This window comes from Gymnoscopelus microlampas, assembly GCF_963454915.1.
Source record: "Gymnoscopelus microlampas genome assembly, chromosome: 21".
Taxonomy (NCBI): Eukaryota; Metazoa; Chordata; class Actinopteri; order Myctophiformes; family Myctophidae; genus Gymnoscopelus; species Gymnoscopelus microlampas.
Genome location: NC_139958.1, coordinates 13232722 through 13258154, shown reverse-complemented (window position 1 = coordinate 13258154; position 25433 = coordinate 13232722). Strand labels below are relative to the sequence as shown.

General features: G+C 41.9%; 1 protein-coding gene across 3 annotated transcripts in view; it reads right to left on the bottom strand.

The window, feature by feature from the left end:
• ttll11 (tubulin tyrosine ligase-like family, member 11) overlaps nucleotides 1–24879 on the bottom strand; it is a 29803-nt gene extending 4924 nt beyond the window's left edge. Inside the window, exons 1-8 of one of the 3 annotated variants that reach the window (XM_084047617.1) lie at nucleotides 24819–24879; nucleotides 23167–24520; nucleotides 14384–14483; nucleotides 11622–11755; nucleotides 4781–5071; nucleotides 2526–2810; nucleotides 1809–1904; nucleotides 1431–1540 (exon numbers count right to left, since the gene is read on the bottom strand). In XM_084047617.1, the coding sequence (XP_083903743.1) occupies nucleotides 1431–1540; nucleotides 1809–1904; nucleotides 2526–2810; nucleotides 4781–5071; nucleotides 11622–11755; nucleotides 14384–14483; nucleotides 23167–23748 (1598 nt within the window). In that variant the 5' untranslated portion in view covers nucleotides 23749–24520; nucleotides 24819–24879. Of the gene's footprint in view, nucleotides 1–1430; nucleotides 1541–1808; nucleotides 1905–2525; nucleotides 2811–4780; nucleotides 5072–11621; nucleotides 11756–14383; nucleotides 14484–23158 lie in introns of all 3 variants that reach the window. The other 2 variants (XM_084047616.1, XM_084047618.1) reach the window with 2 other exon arrangements.
• Between the last annotated feature and the right edge of the window lie 554 nt (nucleotides 24880–25433).

Below are 25433 nucleotides of genomic sequence, written 5' to 3'. Positions count from 1 at the left end.
GTTAACGATCGATAAGCACTGGCGGCTGTATGAGATATATCGTGTATGTGTGTGTGTGTGCGTGTGTGTGTGCGTGTGTGGGGCAGTGAGCTGAGTAATAGCCTGCAGGCTTTGAGGTCCATAAGAGCATGAGGTCAAACTAATGAGTCTACAGCATATCAGCTGATTTCAGAGAGGCTCCAAACAGCACCAGATAAATCACATACACATACTGTGTAAACTGACAGAACTGAAAGTTATGTACCACCAGATACACATCAGATAAATGTACAGAGCTTTTCACTGGACCTCACACTGCAGAAGGAAGAGGAGGCAGGAATAACTCTGTAATGGATAAATACTGGCTCCAATGTGGTTGATTTTTACCTCACTTCCCATTCTGGCTCCAATGTGGTTGATTTTTACCTCACTTCCCATTCTTTCTGTAACTTTGACCCATTTTTCTTTTCTTTCTTTGGTTTCTTCTTTCCCTCCTTTCTTTAATGTCAGTATTTGTACAGTCGTTAATCATAAAAAATGCATAACCCTTTGTAACCACCTCTATTAGTTGAGGCATTGGGTTAGACTTCTCAAATTCTGCCCGAATCCGACCCGGCCTGACGTGTTGGGGCTGGGCCGAAAATGTATGCTAATTGGTCGGGCCGAGTCGAGCCTCGGGTTCCGTAAAAAAAAAAAAGTGATAATGATGATTATATTACCCTCCAAAAAGAAATGTCAACTGTCCCTAGCGGACGAACGGTAAGGCCGACGGAAATGGCAGTGGGTGCGTTGGATGCAGCTCAAAGTGAACTTTACGCAGGTATCTAGTTCGTCGCCGTCCGACCTTCCTAGCCCGTGTTATTAAAAACAACTGCCGAAAATGACCGAAACGCTAACATTGGAAAAACGCGGATAGAGGCTGTTTTCAAGATGTTTTGGCCATTATCTCTGGAACGAAAGGTCCAATCTGCTCCGTTCAACGATTGCTGGATGTGTGACTTTGAGGATATTAAGCACATAAGGACATTTTTCGGGTTCTTGGACATTAAATTATGGTTCGGGCCAGTCCAGTTAGGACCGGGCCTTAATATTCAGACTCAACATTGGGTACCATTTTTATAGTCTTTGGTATTACACGGCCGGGGGATTGAACCGCCACCTCCCAATCTCATGGCTTTCTACATTGTAAGACCATTGAGCTGGTATTCAAACAGAAAGGCACAGGCAAAGACATTGAGTTATCTCAAGTTCTTGAAGGAAACAATTGCAAAGTCATTTTGGGGGAGAAGTTGCACAAGGCACAGGGACAGGAAGACACAGCGAGAAAGATGCAAAGTCCGTAGTAGTAGTCGCAAAGCTCAGTGTGCCTATGTACGTGTGTGTGTGTGTGTGTGTGTGTGTGTGTGTGTGTGTGTGTGTGTGTGTGTGTGTGTGTGTGTTCATAAACTTACGCTGGTAGTTTCTTGTGTGGGTCCATGAGGCGCAGCGTGTCTCTAATAACACCCACTTTGACCTCCTCATCCACTGGACTGGGGACGTATTCATACACCCCGGGTGCCACCTGGAACCAACACACACAACAAACTAAATATTATGATATTGTCACTCTCTTATATCCAACACTGTTACTTGTCAGGAAATGTCACATTGTCAAAATAGTCACAAGCGCTTGTTAATACTTAAGAATGTCACAGACACACGTAACCACTTTCAAACATGTTCAAAAGTAGCGAAAATAGTTGACTGTATATTGGGCTTTGATCAACTTGTTTAGCCTGCACAAAAATACATCAGCACAATAACACTCTCTATACTGTTTTGGGTCTTACCTCCTGTTCATGTTCTATCTTCATGCTGGGGTTGGCATTCACCTCTAGTAATACTGGCTTCAGGTTCTTCATGAGGAGGATGTCAAATCCTAGAATCTGACCGAACAAATTATGAATGGTCAATGAGAGAGAGAGAGAGAGAGAGAGAGAGAGAGAGAGAGAGAGAGAGAGAGAGAGAGAGAGAGAGAGAGAGAGAGAGAGAGAGAGAGAGAGAGAGAGAGAGAGAGAGAGAGAGAGAGAGAGAGAGAGAGAGAGAGAGAGAGAGAGAGAGAGAGAGAGAGAGAGAGAGAGAGAGAGAGAGAGAGAGAGAGAGAGAGAGAGAGAGAGAGAGAGAGAGAGAGAGAGACTCACACAGAGAACGTTTTTCTACAAGCTCACAACCAGTGGTGGAAAGTAACTAAGTACATTTACTTAAGTACTGTACTTAAGTACAATTTTGAGGTATTTGTATTTACTTGAGTATTATAATATAATTCCCAATACTTTGACTTCTACTCCACTACATCTCAGAGGCAAATATTGTACTTTTACTCCACTACATTTATTTGAAAACGCGTCGCATCGCGACGCGTTTTTTTACTTGTGACCACTTCCGACTTTTACTTGTAACAGGGTATTTTTATAGTGCAGTATTGGTACCTTTACTTAAGTAAAGAATTTGAGTACTTTTTCCACCACTGCATATGACCACGATACATGCACACACTGTTGCCCTACCTGGAAGCAGGACGGTCCTGGTTTTCCAGGGGGTATATCAGCTTGGTAGTGCACTTTAAGTTCAGGCACCAGGGCAATGACAGTCTTAATGACCAGAGAGATGATGTCCGACCACACCTTCTTGATGTCCACCCCTTTAGCGGCCAGCCGGTACAGCACGCTGGAGAAGGTGCGCTTGCTACCCGTGTTCAGGCTGTCTGAGTGGACAAAGTTACCACTATGGACGTTGAGAGAGTAGTTGGTCAGGTGCATGAAGACATGGCTTAGATTCTTCTGGCTGGGCTCCTGCATAAAACAGAAAAACAGATTATCCTTTATCATAAAGACTATGACACCGATTCTTTTTGTTTGTTATTGCATGAACTCATTCAGTGCCACATGACGTCTAAAACGTCATTAAAAAAAATCGCCATTGTTAAGCCCTGAGCACCACGTGACGTCTAAGACGTCATAAAAAATAAAAATAAAAATAAAATGTTCAGAACCCAAGATATCATGATTTGAAAATTTGCTGCTCCATTCACTTCTAGTTTAACTTCTTACTGAAAAAGGCTGTATCTCGGCTCCTAAGCACTTTTTTTTTACTATGAATTTTTGGCTCTGGCACTGGGACAACACAACCAGAAATAAGTCGGGCACTGAATGAGTTAACACAGACACATTGAAATTTAAAATTTCTCCAATTCCATTAAACGAAGAGAAGCGCTATATTGGCCAATTATTGTTTTGATGTGCTCTTATAACAGTCTGAAGTTGGGTTTCCATTCAAATGTATCGCAAATTTGCAGCAGATCTGCAAAGGAAAATGGAAGCGAATGGAACAACGGTCGGAGATACGCAACATACGTCAGTCCCAGCATGCGTGCATTCTCGTGTGTGAGCACGCATACGCGTGCGTGCGTGTGTATTTTGGTACGTCACTCATTTCAATCAGGTCGGTGTGGTGTGGTTCGGTGTTGCCCGCCAAATATATAGGATGCTTTGACGCTTCACATTCTCCCCACCTTCAATGTTAACAAGGGGACTAACTTGATGCTTTCTATCTATCTGTCAGGTACTTTAAAGCAGTGGTTCTCAAACTTTTTCATGTCAAGGACCCCCAAATAGACACTTATTGGCCCGCGGACCCCCATTTGAAAAGATAAGCCAGGGACCCCCATAAGAGAACATTTCCCCGGCTCTAGCAGTGATTTTCAACCATTTTAATTTCAAGGACCCCCAGTTTTACATGAATTTGGCTATGGATCCCGTTTAATGGCATCTCTATCTCTGAGACCCCAATTCATATTGTAAAATCAATGTTAATTTAACTCTGAGAGTGTACAAATGGAACCAAATGGACCCGTTAGGGTCCATTTGGTTCCATTTGTACACTCTCAGAGTTACAGACCCATAAGGGTCCATTTGGTTCTTAACTATCCATCATTTAGCTGGGGACCCCCTGGAACCCCCTCAAGTACCCCTGGGGGTCCCCGGACCCCACTTTGAGAACCAATGCTTTAAAGTATACTGAGGTAGCATTAAGCACTGCAAAGTAAATGCGAGCACTCGTCAAACAACAGTCTTTAACCCGGATGCAAGGTTCAAATAAAGTACAATAAGAATCACAAGATGACCAGCACCCACAAAACCCAAAATCTTGAAGTGAGTGCTGAGCCTTCCTCAGCGGGTGAAGGCTCACGCCGAAACGTGTACCAGTGTTGCCCATGCCATATAATAAATCTGAAGATTTTGTGACGTGAGTGCTGGTCAACTTGTGATTTTTGAAACCCATTTTTTTCACCCAGTGCCAATTTCCTAAGTGATCCTGGGCACTACACCAGCCCCCCACAGCCTAGGGAGGCCAGGGCCGAGCTCATGCTTGAGAGCCAACTGACCTTCTTGTCACCTGACAGGGGGGGAGTTTCCCCGGTAGGACGTAGCGCGTGGAAGGAACACGTTATTCCAACCAGTTCCCTTCCCCTCCATCAGGCGCCCCGGCTGTCATGGGGGAAGCGGTATAGTGACCAGGATTACTACATGTTTTTGTGAGGGTATTAACTACCCTGGTAGACACGGGGAGAACATGCAAACTCCACACAGAGTGGGCCCTTTCGCCAACCCCACCTAGGGTATGGGCGCCCCCAGCGCCCACAGCGTCCCTGGCGGGAATCGAACCCAGGACCTTCTAGCTGTGAGGCGACAGCGCTACCGACTGCGCCACCGTGCCCCCCAACTTGTGATCCTTATTGAGCTTTAAGCTCCAACATGGGTACCTGGTAAGGCTCGGTGCAGAAGCGCGTCAGTCCTTCCTTGGCAATGTAGATCTCCAGTGGCTCCAGGGACTTGATCAGCACGTAGAGGCGAATGTCAAACTTGAGCTTGTCGATGAGCAGCGGCCTGTGGATGTACTCCTGGACCACCGCCTGCTTGGCTTGAGAACCCGTCATGACCTTCAGGTCACTGGGGTCGCGGATGAGGTAGATGCCGTCGCCCTGGGAGCCGCCGTCTGGCTTCACGATGAAGGTGGGCTTCAGCGTGGCGTCACACTCCTTCACCATGCGGATCTGGATAAAACAGAATACGTTGTTACATGCATGCACATAATACACAATAAGAGGAACATTTTGCTAATGACAGTGAGGTGACATTATGGTCAGAATCCTATGCCCTAACCCATTGAGACCTGAAGCCGAGTCTCCTAAATCTCAACAGTTTTCTGAAAAACGTATGTTTCTATATCAGTGGTGCTCAATCTTTTTCATGTCAAGGACCCTCAAAATGATATGTATTTGGCCGCGGACCCCCATCAAAGTATGTTGTTCCAGGGACCCCAAGAAGCAAAGATTTGAGTTAAAAATGTTCGCTTTAAAAAAAATATATATAAAGATTTGCACACATTTTCACGATTTTTCAAAAATAGCAAATCGGTGCCGCGCTACGAGCTTGTAGATCTGCTATTTTTGAATAGCCCAAAGTGTAAAATAATGCTTTTTAGCTCAAATCTAAAAATGACACAGTTCCAGGTCTAAATGGGCTAATATTCAAATCATAAATGTATTCAAGAGTTTCCAGTCTCCCATGAGGCCTTGCGTGAATTATGGGCATTTGCTCTTAGCAGTAGACCAACTCCTGTCCTGTTGCTGCTCTGACACCTGCATCTCTGCATGTGGATTAAATGGTGCTTGTTAAGTGACTTCAGCACTTGATAATAATAAGCATTGATCATTAATTCGAATCAGCTGTGTGGAGGGGGATATTTTGGGTAAGTGGGCAGACTAATATAACCCTTTTTGTTTTATTTCAGATTGTGTTCCCACATTATTATTGACTGACACGGATCACTCGAATGAATTGAACGACTGACAACAGGAAGTGATGGCCATAATTCACACACCCCCTTTTCCCCAGTAAGCCCCCTAGGACACCTGCGGATAGGCTTGAAAATATTAAGAAATGTTCATGTTAATATCCCACTTCCATTTCCAGCCTATCTTCATACAATTGGTCCTCAACAGTGTTGGGCAGTAACAAGTTACTTTTAATATATTACTGATATATTATAATTTTACCCAGTAACGAGTAGTGTAAGGTATTGCTCTGCCAAAACCGTAATATTATACCATATTACTAGGTAAAAAATAGTACATTTTACATATTACTCAGGTTTTGCCTTTTGAAAACATTTAGTTTAAAAGGTCAAGAGATAATAATAATAATAATAAGAGTCACCAATCAGCCAAAAAGGCTATAAAATAAAGCAGCAATGCTTTATTTTATAGCCTTTTTGGCTGATTGGTGACTCTTATTATTATCATTATAATAAAAAAATAAAATAAAAAGGAACTGGCTAAACAGATTGTGTTGTTGTACAGCTCTTTCATCTTCTTTTTTTTTTCGGGTGGGGGGCAAAACTAATATGTAATATAATATATTACTCTTGATTCCAAGTAATAATTAATATAATATGAGTAACATATTACTCTCCTGAGTAATATTTCCCAACACTGGTCCTTAATAATGCTCATTATAAGATGACACCATTTCTCTAATACAGTAAGCCCACAAAAAAGAATTGGTTGTTTTCACTGGCTGGCACTGGGTGATCACGGCAGCCCTGGAAAGCAGCCAAAGTAATCATGTGCCCGAAAAGGTTGCCCACCTCTGCTTTAAGTAGGACGACGACCCCTAGATAGGTCCGTCACAATTATCACATAATCGTCTAATCGCAATTATTAGAGATAGTCGCAATTATTTTTGGATATAGTAATAATCGTTTCCATGTTGAAACATGTTCACACATTTTCAAATATTTAAAAAAGCAGAAATAGCAGATCTACAAGCTTGCAACGCGTCACTTTGTGACGCGTTGCAAGCTTGTACATCAGCTATTTCTGCTATTTTTAAATATTTAAATTGATTAAATATGTCAATAATTTCTTTCTGTATATTTAAGTTATTTGTCATATCTGCACTGTGCCATTTTTAGCGGCGCTAGCCGCTCTATACCTGACTTTGTCCGTGTGCGTCAACGTTCTGATTGGTCAGGTGCTTCAACAAAGTGATTGGTCAAGCTTCACGTGACACATGGCTATAAACACATTATAAACACATATCGGTGACAAAATGTATCAAAGGCGCCGCTACCTTCACACAGGGTGTGATTTTTGTTTTTACCAAGCCTAAAAGGCAAACGGAATTTAAATGTATATTCATTATGTTCCAAATGTTCAATGTTCAAACACACAATCGTTAATCGCAATTATTTGAGTGAGAATTAATCGTCAACTTAAATTTGTAATCGTGACAGCCTACCCCTTGACCCAGAGGGCCGTCTACGTACATACGGCATGCTTTCAAGGTCACGGCCAACCACCACCTCCCAGGCAACCTTTAACCCTGACCGCTGAATGAACCATTGAACTATGTAGCTCAAGAAGACACCTGCTTTAATAAGCCCTGCATTGCGTGCCAGTGTTGTGGAAGTCCAGCTAAGAAGTGGATCAAGACAGTTAGCGGAAGAGGAGAGGGGAGGGGGGGGGGGCGGGCAGGCACAGAGATCAGTGTTGATTTCGTCAACTAAAACTATGACGAAAAACGTTTGTCGACTACCTTTTTTTACTGAAAAACTTAGCTACTATGACTACATATCGTCAATTTCGTCAACAAATAAAAACTAGACTAAAATGTTAGGGAGGGACTAGTGGAGAATAGATCCAATAGAAATAAGACAAGTCATTTTATGTTTGGTTGCGATGGGTGTCTGAAAATAGCAGATCTACAAGCTTACAATGCGTCACAGATCTACAAGCGTTGTGAGCTTGTAGATCGGCTATTTTCAGCATGCAACCAAGTGTAAAATCAGGCATTACGACACCAACAAGGCACCGCCAAAATACATTATAATCTTATGATATTTAGTCGAGTAAAACTAGACTAAAACTAAAACAAAAACAGATGACTAAAATATGACTGAAACTAAATGGGATTGTATTCAAAAGACTATGACTAAAACTACTAAATCAAAATGTGCTGTCCAAATCAACACTGGCATGAAGGGGGAGGGGCTTCTCTGTCCAGCTGCTCTGCTACTGCTGCAGATGACAGCGGGGAGCTGGCATGTCATAGTCGGTTAGTGAGCGTGTCATTCTCTATTAGCAGCAAACTGCTCCATTCAACCCTGTAAAAACAACAGTACTTAGCCTGTCGGGTGGGGGGGGGCTCTACACAAAAACAAGCAGTAATAAAACAGTAATAAAAACAAGTACTGCAATGCACAGTATACATACACATGCGTACAAATCACACATAAAAACAATGCAGTCAATTTAAAATAAAAAAACTATGAGCTGGATGACTGTAATGTAGTGCTTGGTTCAGACTAGATGATGTCAAAGGTTGATGCAAAAAAAAGTGTATTTTTAGTTTATTACTGAATATGTTGACTGAGCTAGACTGTCGTATGTGGATGGGGTACCGCCTACTGTCGTTTTATCTATTTGTGGGATGGCATTGCGTGATTGTAGGGAACTAACTGGATCTGGTCTTCTGGTGTAGTTAGTATTTAATCACATGCTCTTGTTAAAGCTTTTCATTTGTTTAAATATTTATGAAGCCGACAGACAGAATGACTACGTAGTCAACAGAATTATCCAGATGCAGGTTTGGCATTGTAACGTAGAGGTGAGTTTTTCAATTCAATGTTGAAACCTAATGGCTCTACAGCAGGGGTCTTCAACAGGGGGTAAAAGACCCCTAGGGGGTCCTCAGAGTTACTACAGGGGGGGGCCGCAAAATCTGTGTGACAGAAACCACATGAACCCTAGCATCCCTATTTGGAGGGGAACATTAACCAAAAATAGCAGATCTACAAGCTCGTAGATCTGCTATTTTCGGCAAAGATGTTTGGTGTAGAGGGGAAAAGGGCAGACCAAGTACAGAGTCAAAGGTCAAGTTTACTAAGTATTGAGGGTTTAAGAGGTTAAATGTCTGAAAATACACATTAGCATGAATCCAACATATTAATAGAAAAGAGAATGTGTAAACAAACAAACAAACAAACAAACACTGATGATAATGGTGTCAAACAAGTCTATCAAGCCATCTATGAAAAAGTTTAATCTGAAACTCAATTGTATACAATATGTAGTGGGGGTCCCTGCTTCATCTCTCTGTAGTTATTATTTAGTAACCAGCACTTTTCATTGGTTATATCCTACTATAATTCTAGTAACCGTCTTGAGTAGGTGAGTAGGTGAAGCTACCCGGTTCTCCTCAGTGGCTGGACCAATTGCTCTGATTTTGCACACAGCCATTGACCATTACCATCTGAACTTAACTGTGAAGCCCGTTTTTCAATTTCATCAAATCTCAGCTTCTTATTAGCGCTTTTGTGTCAAAGAATGTCGCCATGGTTACGGGGCTGCCCAGCTATGGGACGAACTTCCTCCCGGGTTGCCAGATCATGTGCGCATATCCCCCCACGGATGCGTCGACCGGGTATGGTCTAGTTCATTATAAAGCTGACAGGCAGACTGTACCACTTGACAACCTGGCATCCCCATTTTTAGACATGTCATTAAACAGCACTTTTTAAAAAATATTTCAGTGTCACGACGTGATGCGTCGTGAGCTTTTCGGTTGGCTATTTTAGCCAATCGAATTTAACACCTATCATAAAGACAATGTATAAAATAATCGAGCATTCATTTATGAAGAAAAAAAAACTCGAAAAGATGAAATATGGAAATACAAGGTTTCTGCGGGACAGGGACCATATGCACCCATACATTATGTGCCTATTATAATGCCAACCTCTTGACCACTGCACCGCAGCATACAGAAAATGGCTGAGCTGTCAGTATGGAAATGAGCTGAATATTAATGAGAAAGAGGCGTGAAATACAGAGGTCAAAGACAGACGCAACGCAACCCCTTATAAAATACATTTTAAAAGAATAGTGAAATAAATTACATTAAAAGACCCATTTTGACACTTTTCCAAATACCATGGAGGCATTGAATACAGCCAGGACATTCGCTCTGACTTAACCACAATTGAGTCCTTAATTTCCCCATATTCTGGGGGAAACGTTAAGCAAAAATAGCCGACCTACAAGCTCACAAGAATGAGTGGTGATGTGGTGTAGAGCATTGGTTCTCAAAGTGGGGTCCGGGGACCCCGAGGGGTACTTGAGGGTGTTCCAGGGGGTCCCCAGCAAAATGTGTAAATATAGCATCAGAATAATTATCACCTTTTATACTTTGGCTATTCAAAAATAGCAGATATACAAGCTCATAGCTTGTAGATCTGCTATTTTTGAAAAATCTTGAACATTTGTGCAAATATTTGAATATATATATTTTTTTAAGCGAACATTTGTAACTCAAATCTTTGCTTCTGGGGGTCCCTGGAGCAAAATATTTTTAGATGGGGGTCCGCGGCCAAATACATATCATTTTAGGGGTCCTTGGCATGAAAAAGTTTGAGAACCACTGGTGTAGAGGGGGGGAAAAAGAGCAGACAAAGTACATAGGCTACTCATGTCCAGTTTACTAAGTATATAGAGGGTTTAAGTGGTTAAATGACATGGATCCTCAAACTAATATTAAGGAGAATGTAGCTCAGCTAAAAATAGAGATGGGGGGGGCATGCTGTGGTCCCTGGTGTCTCAGCCAGTTAGTGTGCACAGACCATATGCTCCTTGTGAGTGGCCAGGAGCCAGGTTCAAATCAGATGTCTCCACTCTCTCAGCCCTATGCTTCCCGTCTCTCTGCCCTCTGCAATCTAAATATAGCATCAAAATGGCAAAATGATTCTCTTTTAAATAAGGATTGGATAAACGATATGTGAAGTTAAGTAGACATGGGAACCAGAGTGTGGACTAACAATAAAGGGAGAAAAAGCCCAAAACACTATGAGATACGTTGTGAGCTTGTAGATCTGCTAATTCAGCCCTTTTTGAAACGTAAAACAATAATAATAATAATAATAATAAAGATGACAGGTTAGGTTGAAAGTGTCTAAAGTGTGTCTGTGGGTTTTATAAATATTTAACCGATGCAAAGCATTAACAAGAGCTTGTGACTAAATAAATAACTATTTTTTGTTGGATTCATTGGATTCATTTTTTTTTTTTTCATTTCCTGAAAGGTAAATGGAAAAAGGCTTTTGCCCGACAGCGATAACATTTGAAGCCCTGACTATAAATGACTTTTGGAACAAAATAACTATTTACATTACATCTCTGTCGGGTGGAAACCTCATATCATATGTCCAAAACTGTTACTTTTCAGGAATGAAAGAAAAAAGCAAAAGTAGCAGATCTACAAGCTCAAAACGTTACGCTGTGCGACGCGTCTCAAGTTTTAGATCTGCTACTTTTTATGCTTTTGTGTGACGCTGTAGTATGATCAAGTAGGGCATTCAATAATACTCAAAAAGTTAAAATATAGAGATACAGTAGGAGGTTTCAGCCCGACAGCAACGATTAACTTCTTTCTCCTTCACGCTAATGAATCGGTAACTTAGGACCACAATGGAAAAATGTTCATACATTAGGGCTAAAAGGATAACAATAAAGTATTCAATCAATTAATCAGTCAATCGGTGTGTACCTGTGCAGAGAACTGCTGGTATTCCTCCGGGAGGATCCAGGAGCGAGGGTAGAAGTTATACTCCTCTGGGAACAGTTCCTGCATGGTCCTCACGGCCCGGCTCAGCGTGATCTTCTTCAGCATGTCGATCATACCTGCAACACATCAAACCACAGTCACAGCAGGGGATCATCATGAGTATGCCTGTCATAATTACATATAATAACCTGATATAGCAATACAAACCGTCCATATACATGCAGACACAGCAGCCCGCCACTATGACTCATACAGCAGTGGTTCTCAAACTTTTTCATGTCAAGGACCCCCAAATTGACACTTATTAGCCCGCGGACCCCCATTTGAAAAGATATGCCAGGGACCCCCATAAGAGAAGATTTTTTACGGCTCTAGCAGTGATTCTCAACCATTTTAATTTCAAGGACCCTACAGGGTCCTTGTCATACATGTAATGTCATACAGGGTTGCATTGCTCATGGGACGGCCACGCCTAACACGCCGTGCAACAACCTTTTTGAACAGGAGCACGCACATGCATAGATTTAAAACAGCTTTAAATTCACACCTCAACAAAGTTAACAAAGGCTGCCGACCGCCGGCTGTCACACCAGCATGAATTAACATAGGAATGAGCCTAGATGCATAACAATTGTCCATTGTGTGACCTGTAGTGTAGGTGTTAAGCGACGCGCGCGTTACGCCATGAAAATAGAGAGCAACCACTTTCAAATTCACCAATGCAACACTGGACTCATACAACCATAAACAAACCTGATACGCCCATATAAGCATATATGGATAACCAGTTGTCCAGAAAAGGAACAAGGACTGACAGATACACAGATCTCCATATATGGGCACAAAAGCGAGACAGACAGACGGGTACTCTGACAAAGACACCCTCGATACAAAGCCTAAAAGCCAAACAGAAATGTAATCTTTTGTTTATACCGTATGTTCCAATGTTCAAACAATCAATGACACAATGAAATTCTTCATCACGATTATTTGTATGACAATTAAGCGTCAACACAAATGTCAACATCATGATAGCCCTAGGGGTGAGAGACAGGGGGGCGGGGGAAGTCACATACATGTGGATGAGAGGCAGGGGCACACAATCACATAAAAATATATACTGTACTGTATACAAAAAATTGTCTCCCAAACATGTTTCAGTACTATCCAACTGACTTCAGTAGATCAAGTCACATTATAAAATTGGCAAACCGTGAGTTATAGTAGAGTGCAGCTATTATTTTTTCTAGAATTAAATTAATATTCTGTACCCGTTTCTCCCTAGAATAAAACTATCAAAACACAAACACTCATGAAGGGAGCTATAATCTGGGCCACAGTCTCCACAGTGGTGGTTGCGTGTGTGCATACAGAGGTCCACACTCCTTCTAAAAATACAATAATCTCTGACGTTACTCAACGCACTGCAGGGTTATTACGATGTCACGAGAAAGCTCGTCAAACAGCTATGCTTAGCAAGACTGACACCATTGCCGTCATATAACCTGAGGGGTACAAGGCAAACTCAAATCACCACCCCACTCAGTGGCGTAAATCTAGTAGGGGGGGTGCAGAGGGGGCAAACACATGACAACAGTCTTTATAATCTTGTGATCATGCTGAAAGGTCAATAAACTTACATAGGAGCCACACAGTGGAACAACCTCCAAACCAGTGTCAAACTGACAAGCAATCTGAGGTCTTTTAAGCAGCAGACAAAAGCAGGTCTATTAGAAAAAGGTTCCCCTATAGAGGGTCAGTAGACTAGGGAAAGATAAGGGAGCACTTGTTCGTATGTATGCACTGTAAATTTCAATGTCATGTGTTTTGTACTGTAATGTATTGTAACTTGTATTGACTGTTAAATGTGAGGGACCTCAACGGAAATAAATCCCAGGACTTTGTGTAATCCTCGAACTGCTGTAACCATGTGGTTTTGCTTTTCAAGTAAATCAAATCAAATCAAACAAAAAAACAACATCAAGGGGTTTTCCAATATTCAACACAACTGAACACCTATGGGATATATTTAGGACTGATGTTTTAGAGAGCACTCTACGCCACCATCACCGAAACGACACACGAAGGAATATCTTCTGGCAAAAATGGTCAAAATTTAGATTCATCCAGAGTTCCAGAAACGTGTAAATATCCTTGCCTTGGCAACTAATTGAGAGGGTTTCAAACGGACCCTTGCAGGTCTGTAACTCTGAGAGTGTACAAATGGAACCAAATGGACCCCTTAAGGGTCCATTTGGTTCCATTTGTACACTCTCAGATATATGGGTTTTCCTTAACCCATCCAATCCGGGAATGCATCTGTGTCATTTTAGATGTCTTTGGCAAAAATAGCAGATATACAAGCTCATAGTGCGGCACCGAGTGCTGCGCTATGAGCTGGTAGATCTGCTACTTTGTTTTTAATCTTGAAAATGTGTGAACATCTTTGAATACATATATATTTGAAAGCGAACATTTGCAACTCAAATCTTTGTATCTGGGGGGGCCCTGGAACAAAATATTTTGAGATGGGGGTCGATGGCCAATACATATCATTTTTAGGGGTCCTTGACATGAAAAAGCTTGAGCACCACTGATATTATAGCAACATACGTTTTCCAGTTAGGATTCAGAAGACATTTGTAGATGCTTTCCCGGATTGAATGGGTTAATCAAGTTTGAGAACTGCCGCTGTAGCGCATCACACTGTAGCAGCAGGTAAACTAATAAAAACAGTAGGGTACCTGGGAACTTGTTGACCTGCCCGGAAACAATGTTCTCGTTGTCATGGAAGGACACTCCGTGCCAGTAGATATCACAGGCTGAACGCCGTCCGAGAGGAAACTGCAGAGGAGTGGGAAACAAACACTTTCAGGACAAATAAACGTACAATTACAATGGTGTGAATAGAAGCAGGGCTCCTGGGCTGAAGGTAAATGGAATGTGTAATGAACCTAACCACTTAAATCCTCTTATCCTTAGTTAAACAGACCCGAGTTCAGCAAGTTGCAACGATACTTGGACCGTTTTTTCCCCATCTACTCCAAATCACTTTACCAAAAATAGCCGATCCACAAGCTTGTAGATCTGCTATTGTTTGCAAATGTTCTCCCCAGAATATGGATGCTGGGGTGGCTTAGCTACGTGGCTAATTTCATTCGGGTATTTCAGAGATGTACTGAACCAACATGGCCATCACGCACTAGGCTGAAACAACACACTAGTTCTTGTTTCTAAATATAACCTGTTTATTAATACAACTAAAATAAAGAAAAATCACCTGATCAGATACATAGAAGAAAAGACATGTTTCAAATCTAATGGTCTGCACTGAGTGCACTCTGCACAGACTAACACTTTTTCACTGTTACAAAAGCCTATAGCAGAAATGTCATTGTGGCCAGACGATATGATATGTTGCTCTACAATTTGAAATGAATATGGAATACAGACTCATGAATGACTCGTGTATTTAGCTGCAATTGTCTTGTGAATCATAGTATTTATTTAGTTCTTCTCTGTAATCATCGCTGAGCAACAGCTAACCGTGGCTAACCTAAACGTAAACATACTGCAACTGCACTATCCCCACGCAACCACCTTACTTACTATTAGTGGTGCAAAGTAACTAAGTACATTTACTCAAGTACTGTACTTAAGTACAATTTTTAGGTTGTTTTGCTTTACTTGATTGTTTCCAATGTTCAATACTTTTACAACTCCACTTTTACTACTAGGTTCTAGGTGAGGTTTTACTATTAGGTTCTACGTCGCAAAGGCAAATATTGTACTTTTTACTCCACTGCAATTATTTGAAAACTTTAGTTACTAGTTACTTTGTAGTATTGGATTGTTATTACAGAACATATATTAACCACTTCAGCCCTATTTAAACTTTGGCAATTTGAAAATATTTTAATACATTTTATACATGATACCCTGTGAAACGGGACATTCTGCATAATGAGTACTTTACCTTTTGGTACTTTAAGTACATTTTGATACCAATACTTTTGTACTTTTACTCAAGTCAATTTTTAATTCCGGACTTTTACTTGTAACTTGAGTATTTCTACATTGCACGGTTGATACTCGAGTACTTTTTCCACCACTGCTTACTATGCTTGACTTACTGTGACTCAGTGAATCTGAGGACATGGCCAGAGGGTCCTGCCCTCCCTGTGAACCCAGCAGGAGGGCAGTGAGTGTGTGTGTGTGTGTGTGTGTGTGTGTGTGTGTGTGTGTGTGTGTGTGTGTGTGTGTGTGTGTGTGTGTGTGTGTGTGTGTGTGTGTGTGTGTTGCCATAGCGAGTAAGAGTAAGGGTCAGTGATATTATAACAAGATTACCAAGAAAGGAAATCCCTGCCCAAGTCATGGGATTAAACCACTAAACTGTAGTTGACCGGAGTCCCATAGGGTCTGATCTAAAACCTGAGGATTCGGAGGAACTGGATCCAACACTGAGGAACCGGAACCGGTTTCATCACACTGTCAGTTGTTAGCCAACTTAAAAATGTCAAGGATAACCATAACTCTGAGAGTGAACAAATAAGTGATGCGCGGGCCGACCCGTAGCCCGCAGGTCCTGTGGTTCAACCGCGGGGCGGGCTGACTGGTTATAGATTACGATGCAATTAACGCGGGGCGGGCAAAGCGGGTCAACCCACGGAAGATAAAAAAAAGAAACACCAAAACACACCTCTCTCTCGTTCTCTCTCCCTCTGTCCCCCTCTCTCTCTCTCTCTCTCTGGAAAGCAATTGAATGGACTTGCTTGTGTATTTTTTGTTTTTTTTGCGGGTTGCGGGACGGGCTGGGTCGTTGATTTATATTCATTTTTGCAAGAAGGGTTGGGGCGGGTTGGGCTCCCGTGTGGGGCGGGCGGGGCAGGTTATGAAAAAACCTGACCCGCGCATCACTTGTACAAATGGAACCAAATTGACCCGTTAGGGTCCATTAGGTTCCATTTGTACACTCTGAGTTACAGACCTGTAAGTGTCCATTCGGAACCCCCTCAAGAAACCCAGAGGATCCATCCCTGTACCTCTTGTATTTTTTTGTGTCAATTTGTTGATATATATTCTATATACGCTGTAGTATGATCAAGTTAATTCATGAAAAAACACAAAAAGTCACAATATGGAGATAAGAGGTTTCTACCCGACAGCAACGATAATATTGTTGTGTTATATTACATAAAACACCTTGCTTCTCGATTATTAGGTTAAAAGTCTGTTATTGGTTCTAAACATATTGTGGGTGAGCCCTAGGACAGGACAGGACATTGCTCAGTATACCAGCACCAAGTTCTGCAGGAGGCTACTGGGTTTTGAATTTGATAGGATGATGATGATGATGGGGAATTTGAGGAGGGTGAAGACAGGGACGGCTGCAACATGGTGAATTAGTCATAGGAGCTGTAGTTCACCAGTTCAGTGTTCAGTTGGGGGGGGGGGGGATAGGTTGCACCGTTGCAGGAGTCTTGACAAGATGATAACCTTGTACAAGTAACCGATCCATTGAGAGGAAGGGGTCTCTACGGTAATTTGGCCGCTAGTACCTTGTAAATGTTGAGTAGGGGATTATAGGCTTAAGAGCACAAAAGGTTTTCCAAACCGTAGTTTAGGGCTGTCACGATAACACATTTAAAGTTGACGATTAATTGTCACACAAAATAATTGCGATTAACGACTTCATTGTGTTTTTGACATTGAACATTGGAACATATGATTACAACTTTTTTCGTTAGGTTTTTAGGCCTCATAATCGCAAATTGCAAATTACAAGCTTTACAACACGTCAAAACGTGTTATTTTCTGCTATTTTTGGACTTTTTTGAAAATGTATGAAAATGTTTCTACATGGAAACGATTATGACGATTATGCATAATAAGTGCGATTATCTCAAATAATTGTGATTAGGCGATTATGTAATAATTGTGACAGGCCTAAACGTTAGTGATGTGCGGGTCGGGTTTTTTCATGACCCGCCCTGCCTCACCAAGGAACCCAACCCGCCTCAACCCGCCCCGCGACCCGCGGTAAAAAAAAAACGGTAAAATCATGAAGGAAAATAATCTTCAAGTATACACCCCAAGTGTATTCAAACTGTTTTATTGGTATTATTCTTATTCTTATTAGGAATAAAGACAAAACAAGAGCATGTGATTTTTTAAATTTTTTTGTGTGTGAGAGCGGCTGACCCGCTCACCCGCAGCCCGCATAATTGCCTCTGAAATCCTGACTCGACCCACCCGCGCCGCGGGTTACGGGTCGGCCCGCTCATCACTACTAAACGTAGTAGTCATCGGTTGTCTGCCAAATAGAAGGAATTAGGGATTGAGGAAGAATTACATACTATAATGTTTCTATGGTTGTTTATATCTAACCTTTATATTTTACCATCACTTATAGTACTTATATAATACATTATGATATGACATGATATTTGGTATAGCCTGTAGGAGCCAAGATGTCTCCACTAGCCCCGTTGGCTATGGTTTTTAATAGTTTTGTACTTATAACATACTGTAGCCGATCCGACAAGCTCATGATGCATATCCTCTCTGTCGGGTGTAAAACCTCATATGTCCAAAACTGTTACTTCTCAGGATTCAAATTCTAAAATAGCAAGTAGCAGATCTACAAGCTCAAAACACACTTCGACCTTGTGGATCTGCTACTTTTGAAGCTTTTGTGTGACGCCGTTGAATGATCAAGTAGGCCTTTAATTAACGAAAAAACACAAAAAGTTTGAATATGGAGATAAGAGGTTTCTGATATCCCGATATCTTGTGAGGCTGAAAGTGGTTAAAAGTGGAAATAATGATGAAAATATTACATTTCTGTTGATTTCATCTAAGCTCTTATTATCCAGATGAATGTAAACGATTCTAAAGGATTATGCAATTATAATTGCGATTAGCACAAATAATTGCGATCAGGCGATTATGTAATAACTGTGACAAGGCCTGCAATTGATTGCATTTGTAATAAAAGGAAAGCTTGCTTGGCAACCGATATCTGCTACAAAGATTTCAATGTATAACTGGCTAATCTGATCATGGAAGTATGTCGAAATTCATTTAGTTATGCATCTAGGGAATGAAGCCAGGAATAGACCCTTTCATATTGGACATGGGCATTTGACTTCCACCCATTGAGGGGTATGTCAAATAAATTTTGTTAAGTATCTAGGGAATGAATCCAGGAATAGCCCTTTCATATTAGACATGAGCATTTAGAGACACACACTGAGGGACACACTGTCTTTTTATGCTTCACTGAAGCAGTGAATGCTAGAGGTGTGTGGATAGTTGAGCTGCATCAGCACTCTCTGGTGACATAGAGTGACATACTGTATAAATTATACAATTTAGGCATTTAGCAGACGCTCTTAATATTTTAAGACCGGGAAAGTGTCATTTTAAGATTTCTTTGGCTATTCAAAAATAGCAGATAAATGAGTGCCACGCTATGAAATTGTAGATCTGCTATTTTTTGGACAAATCATGGAAAATATGTGCAAATCTTGAATATATATATATATGTATATATATTCCAGGGGACCCCCCATCAACAAAGATTTGAGATAAAAATGTTCGCTTTAAAAAATAAAAAAAAATATATATTCAAAGATTTGCACAGATTTTCATGATTTATTCTAAAATAGCAGATCTACAAGCTCATAGCGCAGCACTCTGTTCTTTTAAATATAGTTTAGAATAGATTCAGAGCTTTGGTCGCAACGGGTGAACCTGTTGCCCACCCAACTCTTAGCATTGCTTGGATAAAGCAGCATCATAACTTTTTTAAATGAACTCCCCCCCTCAGTCTGTATGGTAGAGTATGTTAATACAATATAACTTATACAATTGGGGTGGTTATATTTAGTCTCCCTGCTCTTCTATTGAGATGTTTAGATCGTGTCAAGGGTCATGTCACACCTAGACACAGGATCTGACCCAAATTTTGACCTGATGGTCAAGATGCATTCCCTGAGCAAGCAGGCAGGCTCTATTAGCTCAATGGTAAAAATGTCATCACTAGCGCAGGAGGAAACCGGGTTCAAATCCAGGGTAGAAGAGGAAAGTTACATAGTGCAGCTTTAATGGATAATTTGGACCAGTTGTTACATAGGCCAGTTAACATGTTTAAAATGATTTCTCAACAATGCTTGGCCAATTCATCATTGCTAAATATACTGTAGTTTGCCTTTCTTAGCATCCTGGCCATTTCTGACAAGTGTGCCTTGACCGATCTGGTGTTGGTTAGCCTTAGCCTAGATCTTTCGTAACATATGACGAGTTGAAAATCAATAATACAAGGGATCTTAATTAGTCTCTGTGGGATACTAATTAAGACGCCCGAATTAGTATGTCTTTCTGTGTGTGATACAGATCCTGGATAGCCTCATCCCCTTTGCCTGAAAGAAGACTAATAGCCTATTGGATTAGAGGAGATTATGTCCATTCATTTCCTACTGTTAAGAGAAGGCCATATGCTGAAAGTCAGCTGGCAGCAGATGTCTCTTAAGCTAAAAAGTGCTGTGCCACAGAATCAGCCTCATATTACTAAACTATTCTGGTGGGAAGATACGGAGATGCACACACATTCTTATTGTTCAAAATAAAATGTAAATCCACATGGACCACCAAATCAAAGATACAACACACTAATCATATTTTGGGTAAAACTATGCCTACAAAGTGGTAACTAGGGCTGGGTAATATGGACTAAGTCAATTTACTTTTACAAAATGTACTTTTTGAATGTCTATTGTTATAATAATCTGTGATTGTCACGGTGGCAAACCAGTGTGCCTCTGCTCACAGTTTCAGAACCACTGCCTTAGAGCATGGGTCTTCAACAGGGGGTCCGGGACCCCTAGGGGGTCCTCAGAGTTACTACAGGGGGGCCACCAAATCTTTCTGTGATAGTATTTCATTTTTTTTTACATTAACCCTAACTTATTTTGCACCCTAATCCTTATTTTGAGGGGGAACATTAGCCAAGAAATAGCAGATCTACAAGCTCACAACTCCTCACGCTAGATCTGCTATTTTCGGCAACGTGGTTTGGTGTAGAGGGAAAAAGGAGAAAACCAAGTACAGAGCCACGGCCAAATTTAGGGTTTAAGTGGTTAAATGTCTGAAATAAACAAAAAACATTCATTCACACAACACTGATAGTCAATGAAGCGATCTATGAAATCTATGACATTTTATACAATATGTAGTGGGGAGGACCCTGCTTCATCTCTCTCTCAGCTAAGGGGTCGTTAGGCTGAAAAACGTTGAAGACCCCTGCCTTATAGCATCCAAAGCCTGGCCCTGCACCCTACGTACTAGAGTCAAACCGTTACAATTTGAGGGAGTCCGGCTGGCCTAGAGAGGTTCTGTAAAGCATCCTATCCTCTCACGGCCAAGGAGACCGGGGTCCCATTCCTCCATGGTGCCTCCGGGCCTGGCCGGGCTCTCCAACGAACAGACCTGTTTCACAGCAGCCATTTTGACATGAAAAAGTAGGGTAAACACGGGTGCTAGTACCAATGACACTAATTAAATTAAGGTTCTATTCCATTCAGGTCAGAGGGTCAGGGGTTCTGCTGCTATTCATGCTGGCTCACTGTAAAGGATCTGCTACACAAAAAACTGGAACGGAAACTTAATTAGTATCATTGGTAATAATGCTGAATTCAAACCAGTCGTTTCGCTGCCTTGTTCCCAGAAAGCGGCGAAGTTCAATGCAAAGTCTACGGAGAGAAGCGGCCGCCGCTTTCCCCATTCGCTCGTTGCTCCTGGTGTGAATTCAGTGTGAACACCTGTGTTGAAATTTTATGTGAACATGGCTGTTGTGAAAAAAGGTCTACTGGCTGTGTTCGTGGTTCGGAAGCTGTCTGGGGAGGGTGTTCTCTGTCGCTGCACTGGTGACTGCTACAGATTGGTTGGCATGTCGCCTGGTGAACAGGAGCGGCTGGTGAATCCAGAGGATTCATGTGACAGTGAAGACACGTTCCTCCCCAGGCCAACAGTGGGACAATGCCAGGTCTCTGCTCTCTATGTGTTGAGACAACTTGCTGTGATTTGACACTTTAATAAAAATTGAATTGAACAGTGGATTTAGCAGCTGGAACCGTTTGTAGCATAGTTAATTGTTCAAGGGGAATTGGGAAAACAACTAAATAAGAGCGAAATTGTCATTAAAAAACTACTACTATTACTACTACAAATAATAATAATACTACTACTACTGCTAATAATAATAATAATAAATTGTTACAACTTGTGAGAGTATCATCACTCAATGTGCTTTTCTTATATCATCAGAGAACAACATTATTAGTTAATACACCTTAACTACATTGAATCTATTTTGGGCATATCATTAAAAGCAACGTGTAGAGCTTGTAGATCAGATATTTTTGCTATTCGCCTTACAGCAAACTATGGCTATGGTTACGGCTTAAGTGGTTAAGGGAGCAATATATTCTAACTTGTTGCAGGTGTATCAGGAGGGACAAAGGTGGGTAATGTATAGGGCTGCCGTCTACAGGTCGTGATACAAGATCTGCTCCAATAGGAAGGGTTGGGTGTAAGTATCGCTGCATGGTCCCAGTGATAAAGAGAGGCTTCTTCACAAGTCTCATTGCCTTGCCCTTGAGTATGCCTCATTCATAATGCAGAAGCCCTGTTGATAATGAACGATGGCAGGTATTAATTCCATCACATTCAAACTTGCTTTGGGACTGTCCAGATGGTGCTCGCCTTGGCTCCGTTCAGAAAGGCCCGTATCAATTAGTCAAGTCTCATGCATGTTTTAAAGCAGTTGCTTTCCATTTAGGGTTAACACAACTTTCAGCCACACGCGGCGGTAATCTTATACATTTTACACCGGGGACTTAACAGTTTAAAGTGACAGGGTTAAAAGTGATTGTGTCATTGTATTTATATGATGCTGGGACAATGACACCAACATCCTCGGTCTCTGTCTAGTCTATGCAATCCTTCGTGAGGAGTCTAGAAGTTGATTATGACTATGAGCAACACCTCGACATAACCTTGTCTAATCCATTAAAACCAGGAAAGCTTCTGTGTCATATTAGATTTTAGCTATATATATATATCATTATCAACACACGTTTTTTTGAAAACTCTTAGGATTTAGAATAGTGGTTTAGAACAGCGGTTCTCAAGAAATAGCAGATATACAAGCACACAGCGCGTCACTTGTACTTGTACATATGCTATTTTTGAAAATACTTATCAATTTGGGGGTCCTTGGCCTGATATCGAAGGCATTTGTAGAATCGGCTTCAGGTCTTGTCTTAATGGGACTTGTTGTGACTTGTAGATCAGCTATTTTCAGCAGAGAGATTTGGTATAGAGAGAGAGAAGTAGGGGGGCCTAATATAGACCCTTGGGGGACACCGGCCATCAAAGTATATAGGGATTAAGTGGTTGAATAATCTTTATGAAGTGAAAGTCAAAGTTGTTTAGTGTATAACATAACACAGTCTTACAGTTTTACCTCTTTCCATCTCAGCTGCTTGATGCTAAGCTTCAGCGCCTCCAACGATGTTTTGGCCTTCGAGGTGTCCACCGTCACGGGTCGTCTCCTTCTCGCCAGTTTTGACCCGTCGTCTCGGTGGCCGTCCTTGGCGTCTTTGGGTCTGTGGTAGGGCGCGATGTTCCCATTGGTCTCCGTCTTCCCCTGCAGTATCTTGCCGGTCCCTTTGATGTGCAGCGTCTGCTCATGATGCGTCCCAGATCTGTTCAGATTCTTGCCCACATCCACGTGTGCGGCCTCGGAACCGTGGTGCAAGGCTTGATCGGTTGAGCAGTGTTGTTGTTTGACACAAGCGTTCTTTTCGTCTTTAACTAGCTTGCTACGACTCTTACAGCGCTGCCGGTACGTGATGGAGGCCTTGGAGGCGTCTCTCCGTCCGCCGGCTGTGACGATGACGCCGCCGCCGCTCGGAGGGTCCGATGAGACGGATGAAGGCACCTGGTGGTCATCGTCCTCTGCGACCTCCTCTGCTGCATCCTTGCCAAATGATGATTTCATTTGCTCGAGCTGAACGCTGACTTTAACATGATGATCACTCATCATACTCTAAGGGACGCACAATTAATCGTTCATCATATCGGTATCAGCCGATGTTTTTACTTAGAAAAAATAAAATGTAATATCAGTGAACGTAAACAAGTTGGAAAAAATGTCAAGTAAAAAAATAGACTACATCTTTTACATCTAACCCGTACATTGGAGTTGTTTGAACTAGTGCACCAGTAGGCCTAACAAAGCAGGTTAATATGAATGGCTGCACTGTTTTTTAGAAGTCTGCATCTGCATCCAGAATCATGGTTACTGTATAACAGGTGTAAGGTATAAAAAAAGCAAGCCCTTAGGGCTTTTTGTGTTATCCTTTTAGCACCATTGTATAGTCGTACCATTAGACTATTTGCAAACTGTTAATAAAGTATTTAATCAATCAATCATTGAGTTGCAATATCGGTATCAATCGATTTGACCATGGAATTAATCGGTTATTATCAGATATATCGGTCAAAAATATCAACAGTATTTTGCATCCCTACTTCATCATGAATGAAGATCACTGACAGATTGTCACACTAACTCTCTCGGTACTTGTCACTGGGTCCCAGTACTTGTCAGTGGGTCTCAGTACTTGTCAGTGGGTCTCAGTACTTGTCAGTGGGTCCCACTTATCACTGGGTCTTAGTACTTGTCACTCTCACTCAGTAATCCCAATCCGACGGTCACCCGGTGGCAACAAGCCAACATTATCCAGGGAATACTTATCTTGCATTGCCATGCAACAACAAGGCACTTTGGCTGTGGGTATTAACCGATTCTGTTGCTGTAAAAAAAAACGCGAACAAACAGTCAGTTCATCATCCCTAAAAACACCGTCAGTGCTGAATGATGACAGGGTGTGGATGGCTGTGCACAGCAGCTACAGTAACAGTACACACCGGTTGGCATCAAGGCATCATCGACATAATAACCAGAGACCAGGGTAGCCTTTAGCGGCTAACTAACTAAACAAGACAGGAGTCCGTCTCAAAGCAAGCAAGAAGCTACTGTCATCATTAGCACTGTTTGTATTTATTCTCCATTAAAGTTCTTTGGAACAATAAGATTATCCGTTATGCTACCTGTATGCCAGGGCGTTGTGATGGATGCTGGGAGGTGGTGGTGGTGCTATGGTGGTGTATATCTGCATTGTGTTGATGTGTAGCCAAGAACACCCGGCTGAGGAGGAGACGCTCCCCAAAGCCGGCTCTGCGTCGCCGTACGACGGGGTCGCGCGCCAGAAAACAGCAGATCTACAAGCTCACAACGCGTCGCGCCCGCGATGCGTTGTGAGCTTGTAGGTCTGCTGTTTTCCCCATCGTAAATTAGCCTAGGCATATGCACGCATCCAATGACAGCCGGGCCTGTCGCATCACGTCACGGAGGGGGACGCCCAATGGGGACGCCCTGCCTGCTTCCTTCTTCTTTAATGTTTCTTTACACAACCATAGACATACACAACCACTGAGGAGGTGCATACCGCCACCTACTGTACCATGTAGGCCCATGCTGGGTCCTATATCAGCTTCCCAGTGCAAATAGTCCAGGGGCCAACACTGATATTTTCACAAATTGGTACCACCTGAGGTGGCCGTAAAGTTTTTGTATTTTTGTATTCCTACATGTCTCTAGTTTATATTTTGGTATGATACATTTTCCAATTCAGTAGCTTAATGGCAGTTATCACTACCTACCAG